The sequence below is a fragment of the Phytophthora ramorum genome (assembly GCF_020800215.1).
Source record: "Phytophthora ramorum isolate Pr-102 chromosome Unknown Phyram_PR-102_s0007, whole genome shotgun sequence".
Classification (NCBI taxonomy): domain Eukaryota; phylum Oomycota; class Peronosporomycetes; order Peronosporales; family Peronosporaceae; genus Phytophthora; species Phytophthora ramorum.
In genome coordinates, this window is record NW_027150653.1 from 2,375,438 (window position 1) to 2,395,231 (window position 19,794).

A 19,794-nucleotide genomic window follows, 5' to 3' on the forward strand; every position below is an offset into this window, starting at 1 on the left:
AAGAATAGTTACTGCACAGTAGTGATATGAGCCCTTGGATCTTGCGGCGGTTACTTGAGACTTCCGACGGCTCCTAACAGGCGCCACCGATAGTCCGCCTAGTCGTCGCACACTTAATCGCCTTCGCTACTGCTACACCAGAGGTCTCCGCATCAAGCATGACGGATTCCTACGGAGACAGCCTCATCGAGGAGGATGTCAGCCTCGAGTACTCGCTCGCGTTCCAGTTCGCCGCCTTCCTGATCCTGCTCATGGTCTCCATCATCTTGTGCAACCACGTGACCCACAAGCTGCATTGGCATTACCTCCCGGAGGCTGCTGCAACCATCGGTGTGGGGATCCTTGCCAGCATTTTCTGCATGCTCATGAAGTCGAGCTCGATCGCGGTGTCGCTCATGTACTTCGACCCCAACTTCTTCTTCGTCGGTATGCTGCCCCCGATCATTTTCAACTCGGGATATACCATGAAGCGCCGATACTTCTTTGAAAACATCACCCCGATCCTGGTGTACTCGATCTTCGGGACACTTATCATGAGTGTTGTCACTGGCATCGGGATTTACACCATCGGTCGCTTTGGTTGGGTCATGCGACTGTCGATGGCTGAGAGTCTCACCTTCGGCTCCTTGATCTCCGCTACGGACGCCGTTTCCATCCTGGCGGTCTTCCAAGAACTCCACGTGGACCCGACGCTATTTTATCTCGTGTTTGGAGAGAGCTCGCTCAATGACGCCGTGGCTATCTGCCTTTTCGAGACTTTCTCCCGCTTTATCGGACACTCCTACGAGTTCAAGCCCATGCTCTTTGCCATTTTCGAGTTCGGCTTGGTGCTTACAGGCTCCACGATGATCGGGGTCATTTTCGGCATGATTCCGGCGTTACTGTTCAAGTACGGCAACCTGCGCAGCAACTTGTTGCACGAAGTAGGGGTCTACGTCATGTTCGCCTACCTGCCCTTCGTTGTGTCGCAAGTGCTCGGGATGTCGGGCGTTGTGTCCGTCATTTTCGCTGGTATCTCCATGAAGCACTACGCGTCGCCAAATCTGACCCCAGAAGCCCACGACGTGTAAGTCACGAGCTTTGGATTGACCTAGCGAACTTTGCAACTGACATTGCAACGTACTCCTTTGTGCTTTGGAACTTGCAGGTGCTCTAGTGTCTTCAACACGCTCTCACACATGGCTGAAACATCGGTGTTTTTAAGTAAGTGCTGCAGTTGAAAGCCTGGCAAATATGTGCCGCCATTACCCGCGAGTTTACTGACTGCTCTGTACGACAGACCTGGGACTCTCAGCGTTTGGATTGACAGAGTACTACAGATTTTGGCTAATCTTCTGGATGGCGTTCTTCTGTCTGCTATCGCGTGGGTGCGCCGTGTATCCACTATCGTACTTGCTCAACCTGCGCAAGAATAGCGCTCGAATCACCATGAATCAGCAGCATGTGATCTGGTACGGTGGTATGCGCGGCGCCGTGGCGTTTGCGCTGTCCAAGTCCTTCCCTGGCGAAAAGCGCCCCGAAATCGTGGCCACAACCCTGATCGTCGTGCTCCTGTCGATCCTTGTCATGGGTGGCGGCACGGTTGCTGTGCTGGACAAGTGCGGCATTCCACGACTGACCGTGAGTACTCTGCGTGATGACTTGCTTGCCGTAAATCTCTGGCCGGATGTTGACCAAAACGCTTCATTGTTGTTCGTCTCTGATGGATAGGCCGAGCAAGAGGCGGCTCTCGACAAGACCGTGAAGCCTCACCGGCACATGCGAGCGCTGCAGTTCGACAACAAGTATCTGATTCCGCTGCTGACGAATTTGTGCCAGTACGGTGACAACACCAGCCCGCGCAAGGGAGGTTTCGGCCCCGAGGGCAGCTCCAGCAACGTGGGCGCCACCGACGAGAATGAGCACGAGGACGACGAGGTGGTCGATGTTATCCGGCGCGAAGTCAATGTGCACTAAGCGTGGACAACACTTAAAAGTGGATCCTGTCAACCGTTGGAGGACACTCTATAATGCATGTTTTCACTTGGCATTGATAACGTAACAGATTTCTCATCTGTAGGTGAAGCTGACAGTCGAGCTCGCAGTACTACGATATACTGGTAGATTGGTACGTTTGTTATGGTTTAGGTTTACAGTACGACGACAATCGATCTCAAGGCCATAACCTCAAAAATGCCAAACAAACTTGCTGCAAATTCCGGGATTCTTCAAGACAATGGATACCGAGCACGTTCGGCCTTGAAGGCCTGCGGTCTTCACCCACGCAACAGCCACAAGCAAGCGCAAGCGCAGTATGCGAGCCTCAACTGATTATGATATGTTCGTTGTCGCTGCATCTTGCGGTAATAAACGTCCTTGTGGATGGATGATCTCGATCAGTGATAGGACACTCGTTGCTAAACGGTGATGGGACACGCTTCGCTGGATATTTTGTCACTAGCCCGCGAACCGCAAAAGCGCTAAGAGTGCCCCCCGTCATTGGCACTGACGGCGTCAAGGCATGATCGGTCCTTGTTGTACCGGTACGCTTTTGTCAACGCCATTAATGCAAGGTGAACGCCGCCTTTTGAGCGCCACCGCCGTGTCCGATAGAGGGACGACTGGTTATGAGAAGTTGTGCCGGGGCGCATCCGTTCAGTTTTCAGGCGTCCGCACCGCAAAATCTCCTCCATTTCAGAGAGCGGAGTTCATGCCGACCAAGAGGACATTTCCATTATCGCGGGCAATGTATCAAGTCCGGCCAAAACGTGAAGCCGCCCAACCAACGACGCTCGAGCTCCATTATTTGCCTGCGATGTGTCAAAAGGCATTAGGACGCCTGTCTGCTCGCCACTGCGATAGGCTGAAAAGCACGAGTGGCACGTACCCCATTGGCCAAAACGCTCCCGTCGAGACGACATTCAGGGCTAGGGTTCAAACTCGACTCTCTTTCACCCGCACATAATGGCTTTTGGCGTAGTGCCAATTAGTCTCCGCATCGGTGTCAACGTTGGATGGAGTCGGTGGTCGAGGAGGCGTTCGAGGTGCAGGTGCTGCAACCCTTCCACGGCTGGGCGCTCGAGCGCTTCTGCGACCGCAGCGGCAACACGTTCCACGAGCTCACGCGCGCGGCGCAGCGCGTCTCGGGGCGCGACGACCGCCTCAACGGCGTGCGCGAGACGCCACAGCTCGAGGTGGGCGTCCTACGCTCGCCCGACTGGCTCTGGAGCCATGCATGGATGCCCGACGGCGAGTACACGCAGTGCGACGAAGAAGGATGGACCTACGGGTCGTCTATCGAGCGCATCAACTGCCGCCTGGCCGAGGGCACGAGCAAGGTCAAGAGGGGCTACTACCACTTCCTGCGGCGCCGCCGGTGGATCCGTACGCGCGTGCGGACGCCGCTCTCGGCGGTGCATACAGAGGCAGAAGTAGCCGCGCGACGCAGCGCTGCCGCCTCCCCGAGCTTCAGTGAGAGCAGGTTGTCGGACACGCAGACCCCCAATAGGTACTATCGAGTGTACCGAGACGCACTCAAGGCGTACTTCCAAATGGGCTCGACCAAGAGGCCATCGAATTTTGTGCGTGTGGACTTTACAGACGAGGATATACAGAAGGAAGGATGGCTTGGAGTGAGAGGCACGCTGTCGCGTAGCTGGAAGTTACGGTACTTTTTACTGCGCTGGGATTCAAGCAGTTTGGTGTGTCTGAGGGACCGCGCGTCCATGGTGCAGGTTAGTGAGGAACTTATTGACCGACACACGTCGGTGGTAACGGAGGAGGCAACCAAGCCGCGGCAGTTTCAGTTCTCCATCTGTAATGGAGAACGGACGCTGCGGCTGAATGCGGTGGATGGCACGTCCAGGAATGCTTGGGTATCGGCGATTAATGAGCTGGTCGTTCGCAGCCGAGCTTCGTTTTTTGCAGCTGATGACTCTGAGAGTGGATCCAGCACTCGAAGCCGAAGCTACAGACGAGTGCCTTCGTCCACGGAGGAGGATGGATCGGTTGTCACCGCCTCGATGGTCAACGATATGAATGGTGAGAGCAAACCCAAGCACAGCAGAGGTGCCTGGAGACCGTACAAGTTCATCGCGTCCACGATGCAGTCGAAGCGCAAAACAGATGCAAGTTGTCGCCGAGAGTACGTGAAACAGTTCGTTGAAGACCTCGACGCGAAAATTGAAATGGCTGCGACCTTCGTGTCGGAAAACATTGACATCCTGGAGGAAAACCTTTTTACAGCGCAAGAGTTCTTGCCATCAACAGTGCCTTCTGTGCCCAAGAAAGAGATAGAGAGACTTCGAACGGAGGCAGATGCATCGATCGAGGCGTTTCGTGCTGGTGCTAAAGCGACGCTCGAGTCGGACCGTACAAGCGTTATTGGCTGCAACATGCTGCTGAAAGAGTTGTATTTGTTGGTTTGCCGGCTTCGCGAAAATGTCATTTCGTTGGCACCGTCACAAGAGCATGCTACTATCAAGAAAATTGTGTCCGAGTCGCCTACGAAGCGCCGTATTCCTTTGGACTGGTTCACGGAAGGCGTGTCGGCCGGGAAGGACCAACAACAGCCCAGTCTGAGTGACGATAGTGCTCTCTCGACCAGCACCTCTAATTCCACGGTGGGGAAGCTGGAGTTGTCCTACACGTCGGGGTCTTCACTTGAATCGAAACGTCCGAATTCTCTTATCTTCTCGAGGCACGACAAGCGGAGTTTGTCGGTACCGGAATCGAACCGTTCTACCAACACACCTGTCAGCTACTATGGCCACAGCTTGCACGCTTCCGACGCGATCAAGGTGAAGCCTTACACTGAACTGCCAGCAGCATTGCGAGAAGGTCACTTCGATCTCCCAGATGGTGTCAACGGCTACGTTGTGAAAGTCCATGACAAAGACATTGGGTCGTTGATCGGGTACACCCTCTGCTCCACAGCGTATATTGATCAGTTGGAGGCACATTTCGAAAAAAAAGTGAATATTGCAGAAGAGCTGCACGCTTCTGAAAACAGGGGTGTCAGTGAAGTATCGGCTCCATCACCACCGAAGAGTGAGGAGGTTCCGGAGATTTCCACGACAGCAACAACCGATTCACCGAGATCAAACACGACTGCTGCCATAAACTCGGTGACAGTTACTGACAAGAAGCAGGTGATTTATTTAAGCAAGTTACGCTCGGCAGACTTGCAACACACTTCGATGAAGATTTCTTACGCGGTCGGCTCAACGAGCCACGAGTTCCGCTGCGTGGCTTACTTCGCAGCGCAATTCCATGCACTGCGTGCGCTGACAGTTCCGGGAAACGTGGAGTTTCTAAACTCGATCATCGAAAGTAAACGGTGGGATACTTCTGGAGGCAAGTCGGGCGCGTTCTTTTCGATGGTAAGTCCAATTCTTTGATCGTGGTCCCAGCTTTGATGGTTTACAGCCTCTAACCGATCCGATTAATTTTGGTTTTGTGTAGACGCACGACAAACGCTATGTGCTCAAGGGCATTTCGGTCACGGAGTTCAATATGTTTGTTCACATGGCTCCTAAGTACTTCAAGTTCATTTCGAGGGTGGTGGAGACTCCGACGCCGACAGTCATCACGAAAATTGTTGGGCTATTCAAGGTTAGCCATAGCCGGCGACTGCTGAAGCACACCGAGTACATCGTAATCATGGAGAACTTTTCGTACGGGTTCCCGCCCGGACAAATGTACGATCTCAAGGGCATCCTCCGACGACGCTACAATGCTTCCAGTAACGATGAAGAGGATCATGCCGATGCGTTCAACAGCGTCTCGAACGTGCAAGTCTCCATGAACCTGCCGGTGCTATTAGATGGCAACTTTACGGAACGCATGCCAGTTCCGGTGGCGAAGCCTGACTTGGAGATAATCGAGGCTGCTATTCTAAACGACACAGGGTTCCTGTTTCGTGCCGGTGTCATCGATTATTCGCTGGTGAGTGTTACCTTTTCGGAAGCAATCTGCCTTCGTACTCTGACAATTACTGACAATCATGTTTGTTGTGTTTTTTTTTCATGGTCAGTTGCTCCGCTTTGATGAGGACAAGCGGCAAGTCATTGTGGGGCTTATCGACTACCTGCACCAGTTTGATTTTCTGAAGAAGATGGAGTCGACATCGAAAGCTAGTTTGACCTTCCGGTACCCGACCGTGATCAGCCCCATTTCGTACCGCCGGCGGTTTATGAATGCGATGAACCGCTATTTTGTCGGCATTGAGAAAGAGCTCGAACTTCGCATGCGCAAGCGTTGCGGGTTCAAATCGAAGCCCGGTATGCTGCATCTGAATGGAGCTCAGACTGTTTCGCCGGCCAGCGCGGTGGTGTCTAGTGAAGCAGCTTCTCCCGCTAACTCGAAGGTGAAAGCGGCTGAGGAGAAGCACGCCGATGTTGCCGCCCGGCTTGCTAACAACATGTCCCTTACGAGTGAGCCATCTCTACTTTGCGAGCCATCTCTGCTGTGCGATCGCCCGCCGGCCATGTCGGAGTACCGCTTGCCTAAGCTGGAGAGCGACTGGACTAGCACGAAACCGCGAGGACACTCGATGTCACACGTGTCGGACCACGAGATTCACTGCGACCGCGTTACGCACAGCGAGGGCGAAAGCAACGGCTCGCCTTGCAGCTCGTCAAGCGAGTCGGCGAAGAGCTACCCGGCCACCCCGCTTCACAACGCGATCATGGAGGAGCACTGCTCATGACAACAAGACGCCTCCCAGGCGGATGTTCAATTGTTATTGGCATGGGGTTTACCTTCCTCGGTGAAGACCGATTTTGACGGGAGGGAGTCCTATGCCAACTGTGTAGAGATAACGCGAGAGGCTGAGGTCGAAGAGGCTACGAGACGATAACTATACGTATATAATCAGCTTCTCCAAACGAAGTTCCATTGCTTTTTCATGAGGAAGGTCGCGCCGAGCGCACAACTGAGCCGGAGCGGTCAAAATGCTTCAGGTGCAGGGGATGCGCCGCAGACAAATCACTTGAACTTTTGAGCCAGGTCTCGGCTTCCCGCTCAGCGGTTGAGCATTGCAATGCCTAACGCGCTGCTTGCCATAGAAGCAGAGAGCGTCGAGCACAGCAAGCTCTGCACCATGGCGATAATTGTGCACAAGTACTCCACTGATGACCTCCGATCGACGATCGGCTTGTCGAGTCTCGGAGCTCGGTACTTCAAGCTATCACGACGATCGTTGAACCTCACAGCTTTTGGAGCTGACCCGAGTGCTGCGTGCAACTCGAGACGCAAGGCACAAATTAAAAAAACGCAGCCCCGGGTTGCAGCAACAGCAGCACCAGGTAAGTGCAGTCAGCCAGAATCTGCGTCACGTGCCAACTATTATAACTCCTTGCCAAGAAGTCCTTGGTGGGGGCGGTGATGTCATGACGTGGTTGAATCTCGTGCTTGCACTTCGTTTCATCTTGCTAGTTGGGCCTCCGCATACTGTACATTTTAGTTGCTGTCGATGAAGTGAGGGGGGGCTCGCACCGGCTCATTCACGTTAAATGCCAACTTCAACATGTACTTGCCCCGTTTCTCGCGATGGCATGAGCCGGACCGCCGACAAACCAGGTCTAACGTAGGAGCGCCCTCGAAAGCTGCCAGCCACTACACCAAACGTATCCTTACGCGAGCTAGTTCGAGGTCATTGTCCAATTTGCGCTCCAGAGCACGAGTCGCTCCACTCTCCCGTACCCCAAGTCGACGCCACCTGCGGACAAGTATGCCATCGGAGACCGACTTCCATGTGGCGCTGACGCCCAAGGGGTCAGACCAAGCAGCCGAGCCACTAGTCAACAACGACGAGGACCGGTCCTTCGGAGAGTACTGCAAGACGCGGTTCACGACGCTTAAGCCGCCCATGACCAAGGTGGACAACCCGCTCAAGGTACTGGCGCTGCTCGACCGCATGCAGTGGCTGCAGTTCCTCGTGGCCTTCGTGGCCTGGTCCTGGGACGCCTTCGACTTCTTCACCGTCTCCATGACGGTCTCCGACCTGGCTGAGACTTTCGGCAAGACCAAGACTGACATCACGTGGGGCATCACGCTCGTGCTCATGCTGCGATCCGTCGGCTCCATCATCTTCGGAATCGCCTCGGATCGCTGGGGCCGCAAGTGGCCGTTCGTCGTCAACAACGTCCTCTTCATCGTGCTCGAGCTCGCCACGGGCTTCTGCCAGACCTACACGCAGTTCCTGTGGGTGCGCGCGCTCTTCGGTATCGCCATGGGCGGTCTCTACGGCAACGTCGCTGCTACGGCGCTCGAGGACTGCCCTCCCGCCGCTCGTGGTATCGTCTCCGGTATGATGCAGCAGGGCTACGCGTTCGGCTACCTTTTGGCTGTCGTGTTCGCGCGTGCCCTTGTCAACACAACTAGCCACGGCTGGCGACCGCTCTTCTGGTTCGGAGCCTGCCCGCCGGTCTTCATCATCCTCTTCCGTCTGTACCTGCCAGAGACCAAGGTGTTCCAGGAGCGTCAACGAGTGCGTGAGGCAAGTCACAACATGACCAAGACCTTCGTGGCCGAGGGCAAGATCGCGCTTAAGCGCCACTGGCTGCTGCTCTGTTACATGGTGCTGCTCATGGCGGGCTTCAACTTTATGTCGCACGGCTCGCAGGACCTGTACCCCACCATGCTCGAGAACCAGTTCCAATTCAACGCGAACCAAGTCACCGTGACCCAGGTTGTGGCCAACTTGGGCGCTCTTATCGGAGGCACGACCGTAGGCTACTACTCGCAGGTCTTCGGTCGTCGCCTGTCGATCCTGGTCATGGCGGTCATCGGTGCTGCTCTCCTCTACCCGTACTGCTACGTCAGCGACGAGAGCATTATGATTGCCGCCTTCTTCGAGCAGTTCTGCGTCCAGGGTGCGTGGGGTGTGATTCCGATCCACCTCATGGAGCTCTCTCCTCCGTCCTACAGTGCCTTCGTCGTTGGCACAGCTTACCAGCTCGGTAACCTGGTTTCATCTGCTTCGTCGACCATCGAGGCTTCACTAGGTGAGCACTTCCCTCTGCCGGACGGTGAAGACGGTGTGAGCCGCTACCAGTATGGCAAGGTCATCTGCATCTTCCTCGGCGTCGTGTACGTCTACGTGTTCCTGCTCACGCTCATCGGACCCGAGGCTCGTGGCAAGGAGTTCGACGTCAAGCACGACCACGATCTGGAGGAGGCCGCCCACGTTAACCACGAGGACCTCGAGAAGATCCTGAACGGAGACGATGTTAGCCCCACCGGGAACAAGACCATGAAAGCGTAAGCGTAAGTGCATGACTGGGCCGGCGCTGGTATTGCGGCTCCCGCGTAGTGCTGTAACAAGTTGTAGTAACATCAAAAACTTTGACATTCTAAATGGTTTCCGTTTGCCTCTTCAATTGGAATGGAGGATCGCCGAGAGCAGGCGGCAGGAAACGAACGAATTCATGCGCAATGGTTGTTGAGATTAAATACTAGTATGCGCGAACGACAAAAATGGGCTTCCTCTTGGTACGGGATCTAGTGGTTCTTGCTAGCTTTCGACGTAGCCTTCACACAAGCTGTGGAAGCTAGCGAGAGAAGCGCAACGGAATCTTGACTTGGCTGGACTGAAGCGAACTACGATGAGCTGCATCTATTGCAACCAGCAGTTGTCTTTGACCAGCATCACCACCGCTTAGCGAGTGAAGGACTGACTTGGTTACGACAACGATATCTTGGTAAGGCGGTAGAAGACGTACTTGTCCTGGAAAGTAGTGACTGTTGTAGCGATCGGCTCGATCAGGCCCTCATCCAGGAGCGCCTGTCCTATGAGCACGGCGTCGATGAGTGTGGTTGCGATGCGCATCTCGCGGATGACATTCACAGCTTCAGCGCCCAAGAAACAGCCCACAAAACCCTTGTAGAACAGCAGCTTGTTCTTGCGCTCGAACACCTTGTGCAGCACTTTAGCCAGCACCTGAAGTGTCTCTTCCGTCACGAGCGCGTGCACTTCGTCAGTGGCCGTAGCGAAATCATAGTCCACGAGCTCGGTTGACTCGTTCGAGAGGACAGACTCGCGGTAGTTGTTGGCATTGATCGACGCGCGCCTTCGTGTGGCTGTGTCCGAGGCGAAAGCTTCCGATGGATCGTCGTACTCGAGAACCTTGGTGAATCTGTAAAAGTTGTCCTTGGAGTTGTGTAGCTGGTCGTCCGTTCGGGACACATGCTCAATGAATCCGAGCCTCACGAGCACGTTGCCGTATCTGGTAGCCGTTTGGTGGTCTTCCGCAAAGCCACTCACCAGCATCTCTCGGACGGCATCGCCTCCCGTAAAGGCTTCTTTGTAAAAGTTAAACCTCGAGTGCCGTGTTTTGACTTCCAGTGCCGTGTTGAGGAAGCGGCACAGCGACTGGAAAAACTCCTTGGGTAGACCTTCATGGAATGAGATATTGATGCTCTTGAGCCTATCCAGCCGGGCCTCCTGCAGCGGGGCCATTTCCCCCACTGTCGAGATGGAGCTGGCAATGGAGCTACTGGTCGGGTCGTCGTCAAACGTGTCCCCTCCTTCTGCCATTTCCAGCTCCAGATCTCGCTGCTCATCCGGGTCGGTGCTCTTCGACCGCAGCAAGTGTAGGTTCCCCTCTTCCTCTCGATCTCTGTCCACATCGTGCTCGTCGTCGTCCTCGATCGACGACGACGACTTGGTCGTGGAGTTCGTGGACCTGTCCGCTGCTAGCGTGTCCTCGGAAAGGGACGAGGCCTCGGTGCTGCCGTAGCTCGAGGCGGGCGTGGACCTGGATGGGTGTTCCCCGAGCTCGGCGATGCTGGAGCTCACGCGCGACGGCCGCGACGGCCGCTGCGACTTCTTCTCGAACTGCTTAAAGTCCACAACATCCTCCATGGACTCGCGGATGCTCACGATCTTGTCCAGCGCCTGCGTGGTGCGCGCCAGCAGGGCGCGGATCTCGTCCTGCGACGTGCGGCGGCTGCGGATCATGTTCTGGAAGCTGTTGGCGCGGTCCAACGCGGGCGGCGGCGGGGGGAGTCCCGCCATGGAGGAAGGTGGCTTGATAGGCTCGAGCTTGGGGCCGGTGACGGTGGCGTCCGGCGGCAGCGATGGCTTCGGCGCCGAGGAGTGTGCGTGCTCGTGCTGGAGGTGCTGGGGCTGCTGCTCGCCGCGGGACGAGGCGCGAGAGAACTTGCGCATATGCACGACCGGCAGGGTTCTGCGACTTGTGACGTCCTTGGCGCAAGTCAAAAGAGAGCAAGGACTGGCTTTCTGCGAGCCAGCCGAACCTGTCAGTTTGCATACTTGGATATATAGAAGATGGCAATTGGTATGATTTTCGAAGTCGATTAATATCTGATATATATCTACATGATGAAATGTGATGATGTGTTGATAGCAATATTGGGAGGTTCAGAAAACGAGCCAAGTGCTCCGAGGATGCGTGTGTGGAAAGGAGAGCGGAGACCAGATGGATCAGGGAGGAGCGCATGGAGGCAAACAGCAATCGGCGGCGATAAACGCTGCGGGCTCGCGCGAGCCGACAGCTGAGTGGCTTCGTGCTTCCCGGCCGGCCGCCCGGTTGGTTCAAAGCAACAAATTGCTGCCAACAACGTGGTACAGTACAAGTATCTGCTAGCTACCGGTCGTGTCGACTGGGTTTTCAGTGTGCACCAAAACCGCATGGCCGCCGTGCGGTGCGGCACCGCCGGTGCCTCAACCGTGCTGGTAACATTACATCTGTGTAGTAGTATGTAGTATATCCAGCAGCATCCAGCGTGGCAACCGACTTACTGTTGCCGCCGTATTGTAGTGGTTGCTTTTGTTGCGGTTGCACGTCATTTGCAATTTGCGTCACATCAACTAAGATGATCGTCCGGTTTTCGAGAAAATGAGTCCCCACCAAAAGGCGAAAATGCTAGGAGAATACCGGTAACAGGTGCTGCTGTAGAGCTCTAACTCCATGGCGTGGTGGGTGGCATCGGCATCGGCATCGGCATCGGCATCGGCATCGGCATCGGCATCGGCATCGGCATCGGCATCGGCATCGGCATCGGCATCGGCATCGGCATCGGCATCGGCATCGGCATCGGCATCGGCATCGGCATCGGCATCGGCATCGGCATCGGCATCGGCATCGGCATCGGCATCGGCATCGGCATCGGCATCGGCGGCAGTGGGTCTATTATTAAATAATATCCTAGCAGAAGTCGACTGGCGAGTTCACCGGCAAAATCATGCCCAAAATACGCTAATTTTTTTGTGGTATTCAGCCCAAAACAAATCACGCCATGTGGTTGGCTCTAATAACGATGGATACATTTCTCGCAGCCACAACATATTATGTATCCATCTTGCAGGTTGTTGCCTTCCACGACGAAGAAGACGCGGCTCTCTAGCTAATACTCAAGTATACTACAGAGCTGAGCTGGCGACGGCAAGTTCCAGTTCTATAAAGTCTCTCTCTCTCTCAAAAGCTACAGCGTCCATGCAAACCACTTCGCTGTTCGGTCCTTTCGATCCGAGCAGCGTAACCAGATTCTTGAAGTTGCACGTAGGGACCATCACTCTTGAGCCGAGTTCTTCTCCAGTCGGCAAAAAGAAGGCAAATGCACACGAGCGTCTCCATCCGCGAGGACGACTCGAGCCTGCGCATCGGCGCCGCCATGTTCGACATCACAGGCCCCGCCGCCGAGGCCGGCATGTTCGGCTACGCAAAGGTTGGGCAGCTCACGTCGGGCATCCACATGCGGCTGCGCGCGCGCGCCTTCGTCTTCCACGACCCACAGACGCGCACGCACTGCGCCTTTGTAAGCGCCGAGCTCGGGATGGTGGCCGAGTGGGTCACGCAGACGGTCGTGCGCCGCCTCGAGAACCACCCGGAGCTGCCCCAAGGCGCATACAGGCACGAGAACGTCATGATCAGCGCCACGCACACGCACTGCTCGCCCGGCGGTCTGTCACACTACTTCATCTACAGTGTCCACCCGCCCCTGCATGGTGCGGACCGACAGAACTTCGAGTGCGTGGTCTCGGGCATCGTTGAGGCTGTCGTGAGGGCGCACAGAAACCTGCAGCCAGCGGCCATTCGCGTCGCGACGGGCCTGTGTCTCGGCGCGTCCGTGAACCGCTCGACAGATGCTTATTTGGCCAACCCGGAGCACGAACGAGCTCGCTTCAAGTACGACACGGACAAGACCATGACGCTCTGGAGGTTCGACGGACTGGACGGGTATCCCATTGGCATGATCAACTGGTTCGCGGTGCACCCGACGAGTATGGGCAATTGGTACACGTTGATCACAGGCGACAATAAAGGATACGCGGCCTACGAGTTCGAGCGGGAACAAGGCACGAAGCACTTGATGGACAGGCCGCGCGCGTTCGTGGCAGCGTTCGCTCAGAGCAACGAAGGAGATGTGAGTCCCAACATTTGCGGACCGAGGCATCCGTGCACGCAGCACAAAGACTTTGAACGGATGGTGGCAGTGGCGAACGCACAGCTGACGAGTGCGAGGAGACTGTATGCGGAGGCGTTGACGTCACCCCCGATTGCAGGACAGATGAAGTTCGCGCATCAATACGTGGACTACTGCAGTATCCAACTTCAGAAACGCTGGCAATTGAATGCCGAGTGCCCGACATCAACGTCGTCGGGGTGTATTGGAGTGTCGATGGTGAGTGGAACGGAGTTTGATGGCCGTGGTGTACCAGCTGTAAAGGAAGGAATTCGATGGGGGACGTATCCAAGGGTTACGACTTTGCCGGAGCTCCAGTCACTGCAAAAGGAAAAGCCAATCATTTTCCCGACTGCACGCTACGGAATGTCTCCAAAAGTACTGCCGCTTCAACTGTTTTCTTTCGCCGACTGCTTGCATATCGCGGCAGTTCCTTTTGAAATGACAACGATGGCTGGGAGGCGGCTTCGAGCGTCACTACATTCGTCACTCCAAGAACTGGTTCCTGGTTTAACGGAAATCCACGAACCCGTTATTGCTGGCCTCTGTAACGCATATTGCGGCTACATGACAACTCGAGAGGAATATGCAGTGCAGCGCTACGAAGGCGCTTCGACGCACTTTGGCCCTAATCAGCTCGTGGCCACGTGCCAACAGTTTGAGATCCTAGCGAAGGTCGTACACCGCAAATTGGGGGGCAAGAACCGGAAATCTGGGATGCCTCCTCCCACCATCAAGGGAATGGGGGTACTCGATTATAACATTCCTGTTATCCACGATGGCGTTGCATCCGACGTCACTTTCGGAAGTGTGGTTGCTGGTGCCGATGCTTTGAAGAAATACGACTGGGGATCTACGGTGACAGTTAGATTTCATGCGGCTCACCCGAAGAATAACCTACGAACTCAAGGCACGTTTCTTGAAGTGCAGCGTTGGGTGGTAGACAGCAGTCGAAATGAAGGAGGTATTTGGGTACTCCATGTCGATGATGGTGATATCAACACAACATTTAGTTGGGAACGACAGGGCACCTTCCGGTCCGTCGTAACCATTGAGTGGTGTATCCCGGAAACGACTCCACGAGGAAAATATCGCGTTAAAGTCAACGGGGACTGCAAACACTTCCTCTGGAGAACTGTCACCCCATACACAGGTGTGTCGTCGCCATTTCAGGTCGTTGGTCCAGGTGCTCCAGCGTGACGAGGCGGATCAGAGTTTTATTCATTCCTGCATGGTTCATAAGTATTTGCTTGGACGAAGTATTTTCAACGTAGAGTAAAAGATAGCTGTGACAGACAAGCTACCAAAATCCAGACCAGCGCTGCGCAGAATAATTTTGAAGCACCACTTCAACATGCTTCCTCGAAATAGTCAACGACCGCTGCTGCAGCGCAACTACACAAATAGAGTCGAGCTGGACTCGAAACGCCTGCCCTCGCTGCGATCGTTTGCTGCTAGCGCGTGGGAAATCGTTGCTGGTGCTTGTCGAGACTGAAGGACGAGCTCTGACGAGATGGAAGAACCTCTGCCTGTTGACGACGATCAGCAACAACGTGAAACTGAGCCGGTTGCGAACGGAGATGGCGACATCAAGTCTGCTGCTTCAAGTGTCCCGGAGACTGACAACGACGGGTTTGACGCAGATATGTTCGCGTCCATGATGCAGCAGGAGCTCATTGCGTACAGCGTGTCTTGGGATCCATTGATGAAAGTACTGCATGCTTTGGGGGCGTCGATGTCGAAGCAGCAGCGAGCTCAGCAGAACAACTACGATGCCATGAAGAAGATGGAAAACCAGGTCGCTGCTCTTCGTGAAGAGTTGGCACACACTAAAGACGACAAGAAGGAAGCTGCTGAAGCGATGGAGGCGATGAAGAATCAGGTGGGGGAGATGCAGAACCAATTGGAAGAAATCCAAGGACTAGCGCCACTTGACGGCCAACAAGAGCAGCAGGAAGGCGCTGATAGTGAGAAGAGCTCACCCGCGGATGGATCAAAAGGAGAAAGTGACGCATCATCGACTGTGAATCAATCCCCACGGTCTCCACGTGCAACTAGTTTTGGTAGACAACCGTTCGCGACTGCAGAGGAGCTCGCTGATGCCAAGAAAGAACTGAGAGAAGAACTGAAACGAGCCTTGGCCCGTGCACTTGGTCATGATGTCATCGATGAGGCTGGCGAAAATGAAGACGAAAACTTACAGGAAGAAGGCAGGCCTGGAAGTAATAGGGACTCGTCTGAAGCCTTGGGGTCTTCGAGAAACACCGAACCCCGTGCTTTGCAACTCCCAGGCGCTCCATTTGCATCTGCTGCTGAACTACAGCAAGAAGTGGAAAAACTGCAAGGGCTACAGGATGCACTTACCGCTCGGGTGACTGAGCACGATCAGCTCCTAGATGCGTTAAACGGTCGTGTCAGCAAGCTGGATGACATTTCCTCGCAGTTTTCTGATCTTGGAAACGGTTCATCGGATATCCCAGGGCATGGCGGATCGAATGGTAATGGCGCAGAATTTTTATCGCACAACGACAAAAACGGGAAGCAGGACGAGTTTGAAGCGACCGTGAACGATATTTTGAACAAGTTGAAGGAATTGAAGACTGTGCAAGATGAGCAAGACCATAAACTTCTGGGTCATGACGAGGCAGTGGAAAAACATACAGCAGATATCAAAGCGCTTCTCGACAGTCTTGACGACCTCAGTGTGCAACAACAAACAGTTGCCTCGATGTACTCGCCAGGTGGAACTATGGGCGTAGGATCGAGCGATGGAAGTGGAAGCGACAATGCTGCTACAGGTGATTCAGGAAAGTCTGGGAAGTCGGAGACACAAGGTGGCCGATCGGTTGAGGCTGCCTCACAGCCGCAACTTGATCTGTCGCTGGTGTTTACGAAGCTTGCTGACCTCCGGCGTTCGACTGATGCATCGCTGAACTCGTTACAGCAAAGTATTAAGGGAGTCTCTGGAACCACTCAGAGCCAACAGGAGCAGTTGGATGCGCTTCGCAACAATGTTGTGTTCAATGAGCATTTGCAAGCCCACTTAGTGGAGTCTCGTTTGGCAATGCAGAAGGAGCTTTTGGCAAGGAACCAAACATTCCAGGATCGCACCAAGCCTCAGTTGGTTGAATGGCGCAAGGCTCTCGAACTGACGGAAGATAAACTTTTACAAGGAAACAGTGACGACGAAACGCTACATGCACTGCAACAAATGCAACGATGCTATCACAGAACGCTGCTGTCAATAGCTCCGTTGGTAAACTCGCCACTGAATATTGCCGAAATTCTACAGACACTATCGGATGAAGTCAAACAGCTTCAGAACGCCGTACGGCTGGGGGTAGTCCCGCTACGAGTCACAGATCACAATAGTACTGGTGAAACGGGAGAAGGTGACCGCGAAGAAGAGTACACACGCAAATTGCGGTACTTGGATGAAGAGATCGACGCAACACTCCAAGTAAATATCACGACTGAGAAGAAGAACGACCCGTTGATCAATGGGCTGGATGCGATGAGAGAAAAGGTTTGTGATCCTCAAGTTTTTTTGTTCGACTGAGGAGATTCTGGCGCACGAAAAACTAATTATTGTGGGTGCGCTTTGTTTAGCTGGAGTTGATGTGGTCAATGTGGCACCGGAACTACAACGTTGATCGAGGTCAGCCAAGCGAATCAGTAGTTCGAGAAGGAGCAGATGCGAACTCGAGCGGCAGTGGTGAAAATCATGCAACTCACGAGGAACGTCGCCAGAGCTTCCAGCAGCATAACCCCGATGGCTTGCGAGAAATGGAGCTACGACTTTCGGGTGCCGTTAGACGACTTGCTATGGTCGAAGAAGACATTGAACGGCTGAACGCCTTGACAGCAGAGTTCAATGCATCAGACACGTACAAAAGCCATGGTAATGCGGCATCTGACTCACACGCTATCGGCCGACGTGCTCCCTCCACGAACAACTTGAGGACAGAGCTTGCTATGGAGGAAGTAGAAAAACTACGGAAAGAGATGTATGATGAAATATCCAAGATCACGGAACAGCAAAGTGAAGGAGGAAACGGTGGAAATGGGGGTAGCAGCATCAACGGCACGACGAGTCTCGTGCCGATGGATCGACGTAGTATGGTGGAGGCGGCGGCTAAGCAGGGTGATGTGCTAACAGACCTCTACTCCCAAATGACAGGGCGAGAGCTTGATACCAGATTTTACAATTCCCCCGAAGGTCAGAAACAGTTTTACGAAAATTTCATCAAGGAAGTCACCAAGAAAGTATCCGGCCTTATTAACACTGAGAAAACTGGGCAACGTGGGCCTGGTATCGGCGGTGCTGCCAATGCCAATGTTAACTATCGCTTGCTGCTGGACAATTTTGCACAAAAAGTTGATGATCGTCTTGAAGACGCTCGTGAATTTACGACTGAGGAGTTGGCTAGGCTTCGGAGAGAGCTAATGGAGCAATTGAAGATTCGCTTCGAGGTAGCACTACGTGACATCCGTGGCGAGCTGATGCTCTTGCAGCCGACCGATGGAGACTCGACAGCAATGGGGACCAAACCGGTTATGTGTGTGGCCTGTAGCCGACCTGTGCCCGTATCATCCGTGATTCGCGAAGCTGGATCCCTTCCCGCCGACCTCGCAAACCCGGAGCCTGTAAATCAGACGATGCCCACTGAATATGTAAGGCCAGCTCATCACCATTGCTGGCTCATGTTTTCGAGAGTCGGACTAAAACCATGTTGCTACCACAGGACTACGACCGAGGAGATGACGAGTTTGTATTCCGTGCTGGGTTTAAAATGCCCGCAAACGATAGGTATACTGAAGAACGAGTGTTAGGCTGTCGTGGCATGTGTGCTAACAATCTGCAAACTGACGTTTGTGTAGGAAAATCTTGACGCTTCCTTTCCTGACGACTGCCATGCGCAACAAAATGGTTCTCAACAAACCCGAGGGGAAGAGGAAACGGCCTGCACGCCAGAGTCACCTCAATCGTGTTGACAATGTTGTCCGGGAGGTAAGACACGACAAACGGGCAAGCCCGAGCCACATAGCCAAATGCAGATGGGCCCTTGGAATGTGGCTTGGCTTCCTGCACTCGATGGCGAACCGATCGCGTTCTTTGATGCTAATTGTGGCTATATTGCGTCGCAGGCATTGGAGCTCGACCGCGCTTCCCGAGGTCGCGGTTTCGACGCAACATCTTAGTATTGATCAACTAACCTAAATACATATTCATGCACAGTTGCTGGGCACTGAGAGCGCCACGATAGCCATATTTGCTCGGAAGGAGCGCTATATCATGTCGCTTTATCAAGTCGCCGTCGTCTCAAGTGCACTGGCTGAGTCAGGTGTCATGGCATCTGTAATGGTTCAGCTGATGGAAAATGTAGGAATCCATCAGGCAGCGTTTTCACAGCTGACAGATGCGTGAACTTTTGTAGCTGCACCCGGCTCGATGTTTGCAGTTGAGCTCCGAACCTCGCTCGCTTGAACACAGCGTGATTGCAAGTTGAGCAGATGACGGGGACCGGAACTGGCAATCTTCAGCATACTAGGTGTGCGACCACCATGTGCAACCGGGGAGCCCCGATATGTACCAGCGGAACCAGGCACCTTCATGCCCGCGATCCTGGCAAATTTTCACCATGGCCTCCGGACCGTAGGGCCGGTGCCGCCAACAAGTCAACCATCCGATGCTGCGTACACGGTCGACTCGTGCTCTGACTGGCGCGAGGTCGACAGTCGACCTTCAAGCGCGATGCAACCGCGAAGCAAGCAAACGAGCTGTCCAAGCCTTCAATCAGCACACCCGGTCCTCCTAGTCGGGCTCCGAGGGTGTCGTAGTGCTGAAGCGTGGGCCCTGCTGCACCCCGGGTAGGTTCGCCAATTGAAAACACCTGTAATCTCCGCTAGGACGACCAAACGGCGAGGCAGCACGTGCGCTGCTCAGTGGATGACTGCCCCTGACGCACGTCCAGCGTGGCATTTTGCCTCCGTTTTACGTCGTTCTCCAGTCCGCACCTTGAGGCTCGAGAGATGATCAACAATATTGGTTCAACACGCATATTTGATACTGGACCATCAACTGCTTACTTCGAATAAGTAACCACATCGCAAGTTGTGGGCCACGTTGACAGCAACTTGGTGCTCCTGCGGGCGGCAAGTGAGTGGATACATGTACAACTCCACATCGCGGGTGAATGGTCAACGCCCGACATTGCCACTGTACGGCTGATTAGTCTTTAATAGGGACTACATGTACACCGCGGTACAGTATTGCAGTGCGTTGGCAATCATGCTCACATACGGCCGCGCTGTCGTAGGGTGAGCCGTTCGGCTACAGCACGCTTTGTCTCGATGGTGCCTGCGCACCGAATTCGGGACTTG

General features: G+C 54.3%; 6 protein-coding genes across 6 annotated transcripts; 5 read left to right on the forward strand and 1 right to left on the reverse strand.

The window, feature by feature from the left end:
- Nucleotides 1–158: 158 nt before the first annotated feature.
- KRP23_8770 (Sodium/hydrogen exchanger 8) lies at nucleotides 159–1,956 on the forward strand (the record flags this gene model as incomplete). The annotated part of the gene is made up of 4 exons (XM_067894252.1): nucleotides 159–1,066; nucleotides 1,148–1,203; nucleotides 1,280–1,620; nucleotides 1,711–1,956. 4 exons carry the CDS (start codon nucleotides 159–161, stop codon nucleotides 1,954–1,956), a joined length of 1,551 nt encoding a protein of 516 aa, XP_067743704.1.
- Nucleotides 1,957–2,993: 1,037 nt separating this feature from the next.
- KRP23_8771 (1-phosphatidylinositol-3-phosphate 5-kinase FAB1B) lies at nucleotides 2,994–6,688 on the forward strand (the record flags this gene model as incomplete). Its single annotated transcript, XM_067894253.1, has 3 exons — nucleotides 2,994–5,360; nucleotides 5,443–5,925; nucleotides 6,014–6,688. The coding sequence occupies 3 exons, from the start codon at nucleotides 2,994–2,996 to the stop codon at nucleotides 6,686–6,688; spliced, it is 3,525 nt and encodes a 1,174-aa protein (XP_067743705.1).
- A 1,023-nt stretch (nucleotides 6,689–7,711) lies between these two features.
- Nucleotides 7,712–9,247, forward strand: KRP23_8772 (Carboxylic acid transporter protein-like protein; the record flags this gene model as incomplete). The annotated part of the gene is made up of 1 exon (XM_067894255.1): nucleotides 7,712–9,247. One exon carries the CDS (start codon nucleotides 7,712–7,714, stop codon nucleotides 9,245–9,247), a length of 1,536 nt encoding a protein of 511 aa, XP_067743706.1.
- A 417-nt stretch (nucleotides 9,248–9,664) lies between these two features.
- On the reverse strand, nucleotides 9,665–11,152 carry KRP23_8773 (uncharacterized protein; the record flags this gene model as incomplete). Its single annotated transcript, XM_067894256.1, has 1 exon — nucleotides 9,665–11,152. One exon carries the CDS (start codon nucleotides 11,150–11,152, stop codon nucleotides 9,665–9,667), a length of 1,488 nt encoding a protein of 495 aa, XP_067743707.1.
- A 1,409-nt stretch (nucleotides 11,153–12,561) lies between these two features.
- KRP23_8774 (Neutral ceramidase A) lies at nucleotides 12,562–14,610 on the forward strand (the record flags this gene model as incomplete). The annotated part of the gene is made up of 1 exon (XM_067894257.1): nucleotides 12,562–14,610. The coding sequence occupies one exon, from the start codon at nucleotides 12,562–12,564 to the stop codon at nucleotides 14,608–14,610; it is 2,049 nt and encodes a 682-aa protein (XP_067743708.1).
- Nucleotides 14,611–14,923: 313 nt separating this feature from the next.
- Nucleotides 14,924–18,612, forward strand: KRP23_8775 (uncharacterized protein; the record flags this gene model as incomplete). Its single annotated transcript, XM_067894258.1, has 6 exons — nucleotides 14,924–15,632; nucleotides 15,702–16,936; nucleotides 17,020–18,084; nucleotides 18,156–18,220; nucleotides 18,292–18,421; nucleotides 18,559–18,612. The coding sequence occupies 6 exons, from the start codon at nucleotides 14,924–14,926 to the stop codon at nucleotides 18,610–18,612; spliced, it is 3,258 nt and encodes a 1,085-aa protein (XP_067743709.1).
- Nucleotides 18,613–19,794: the final 1,182 nt, after the last annotated feature.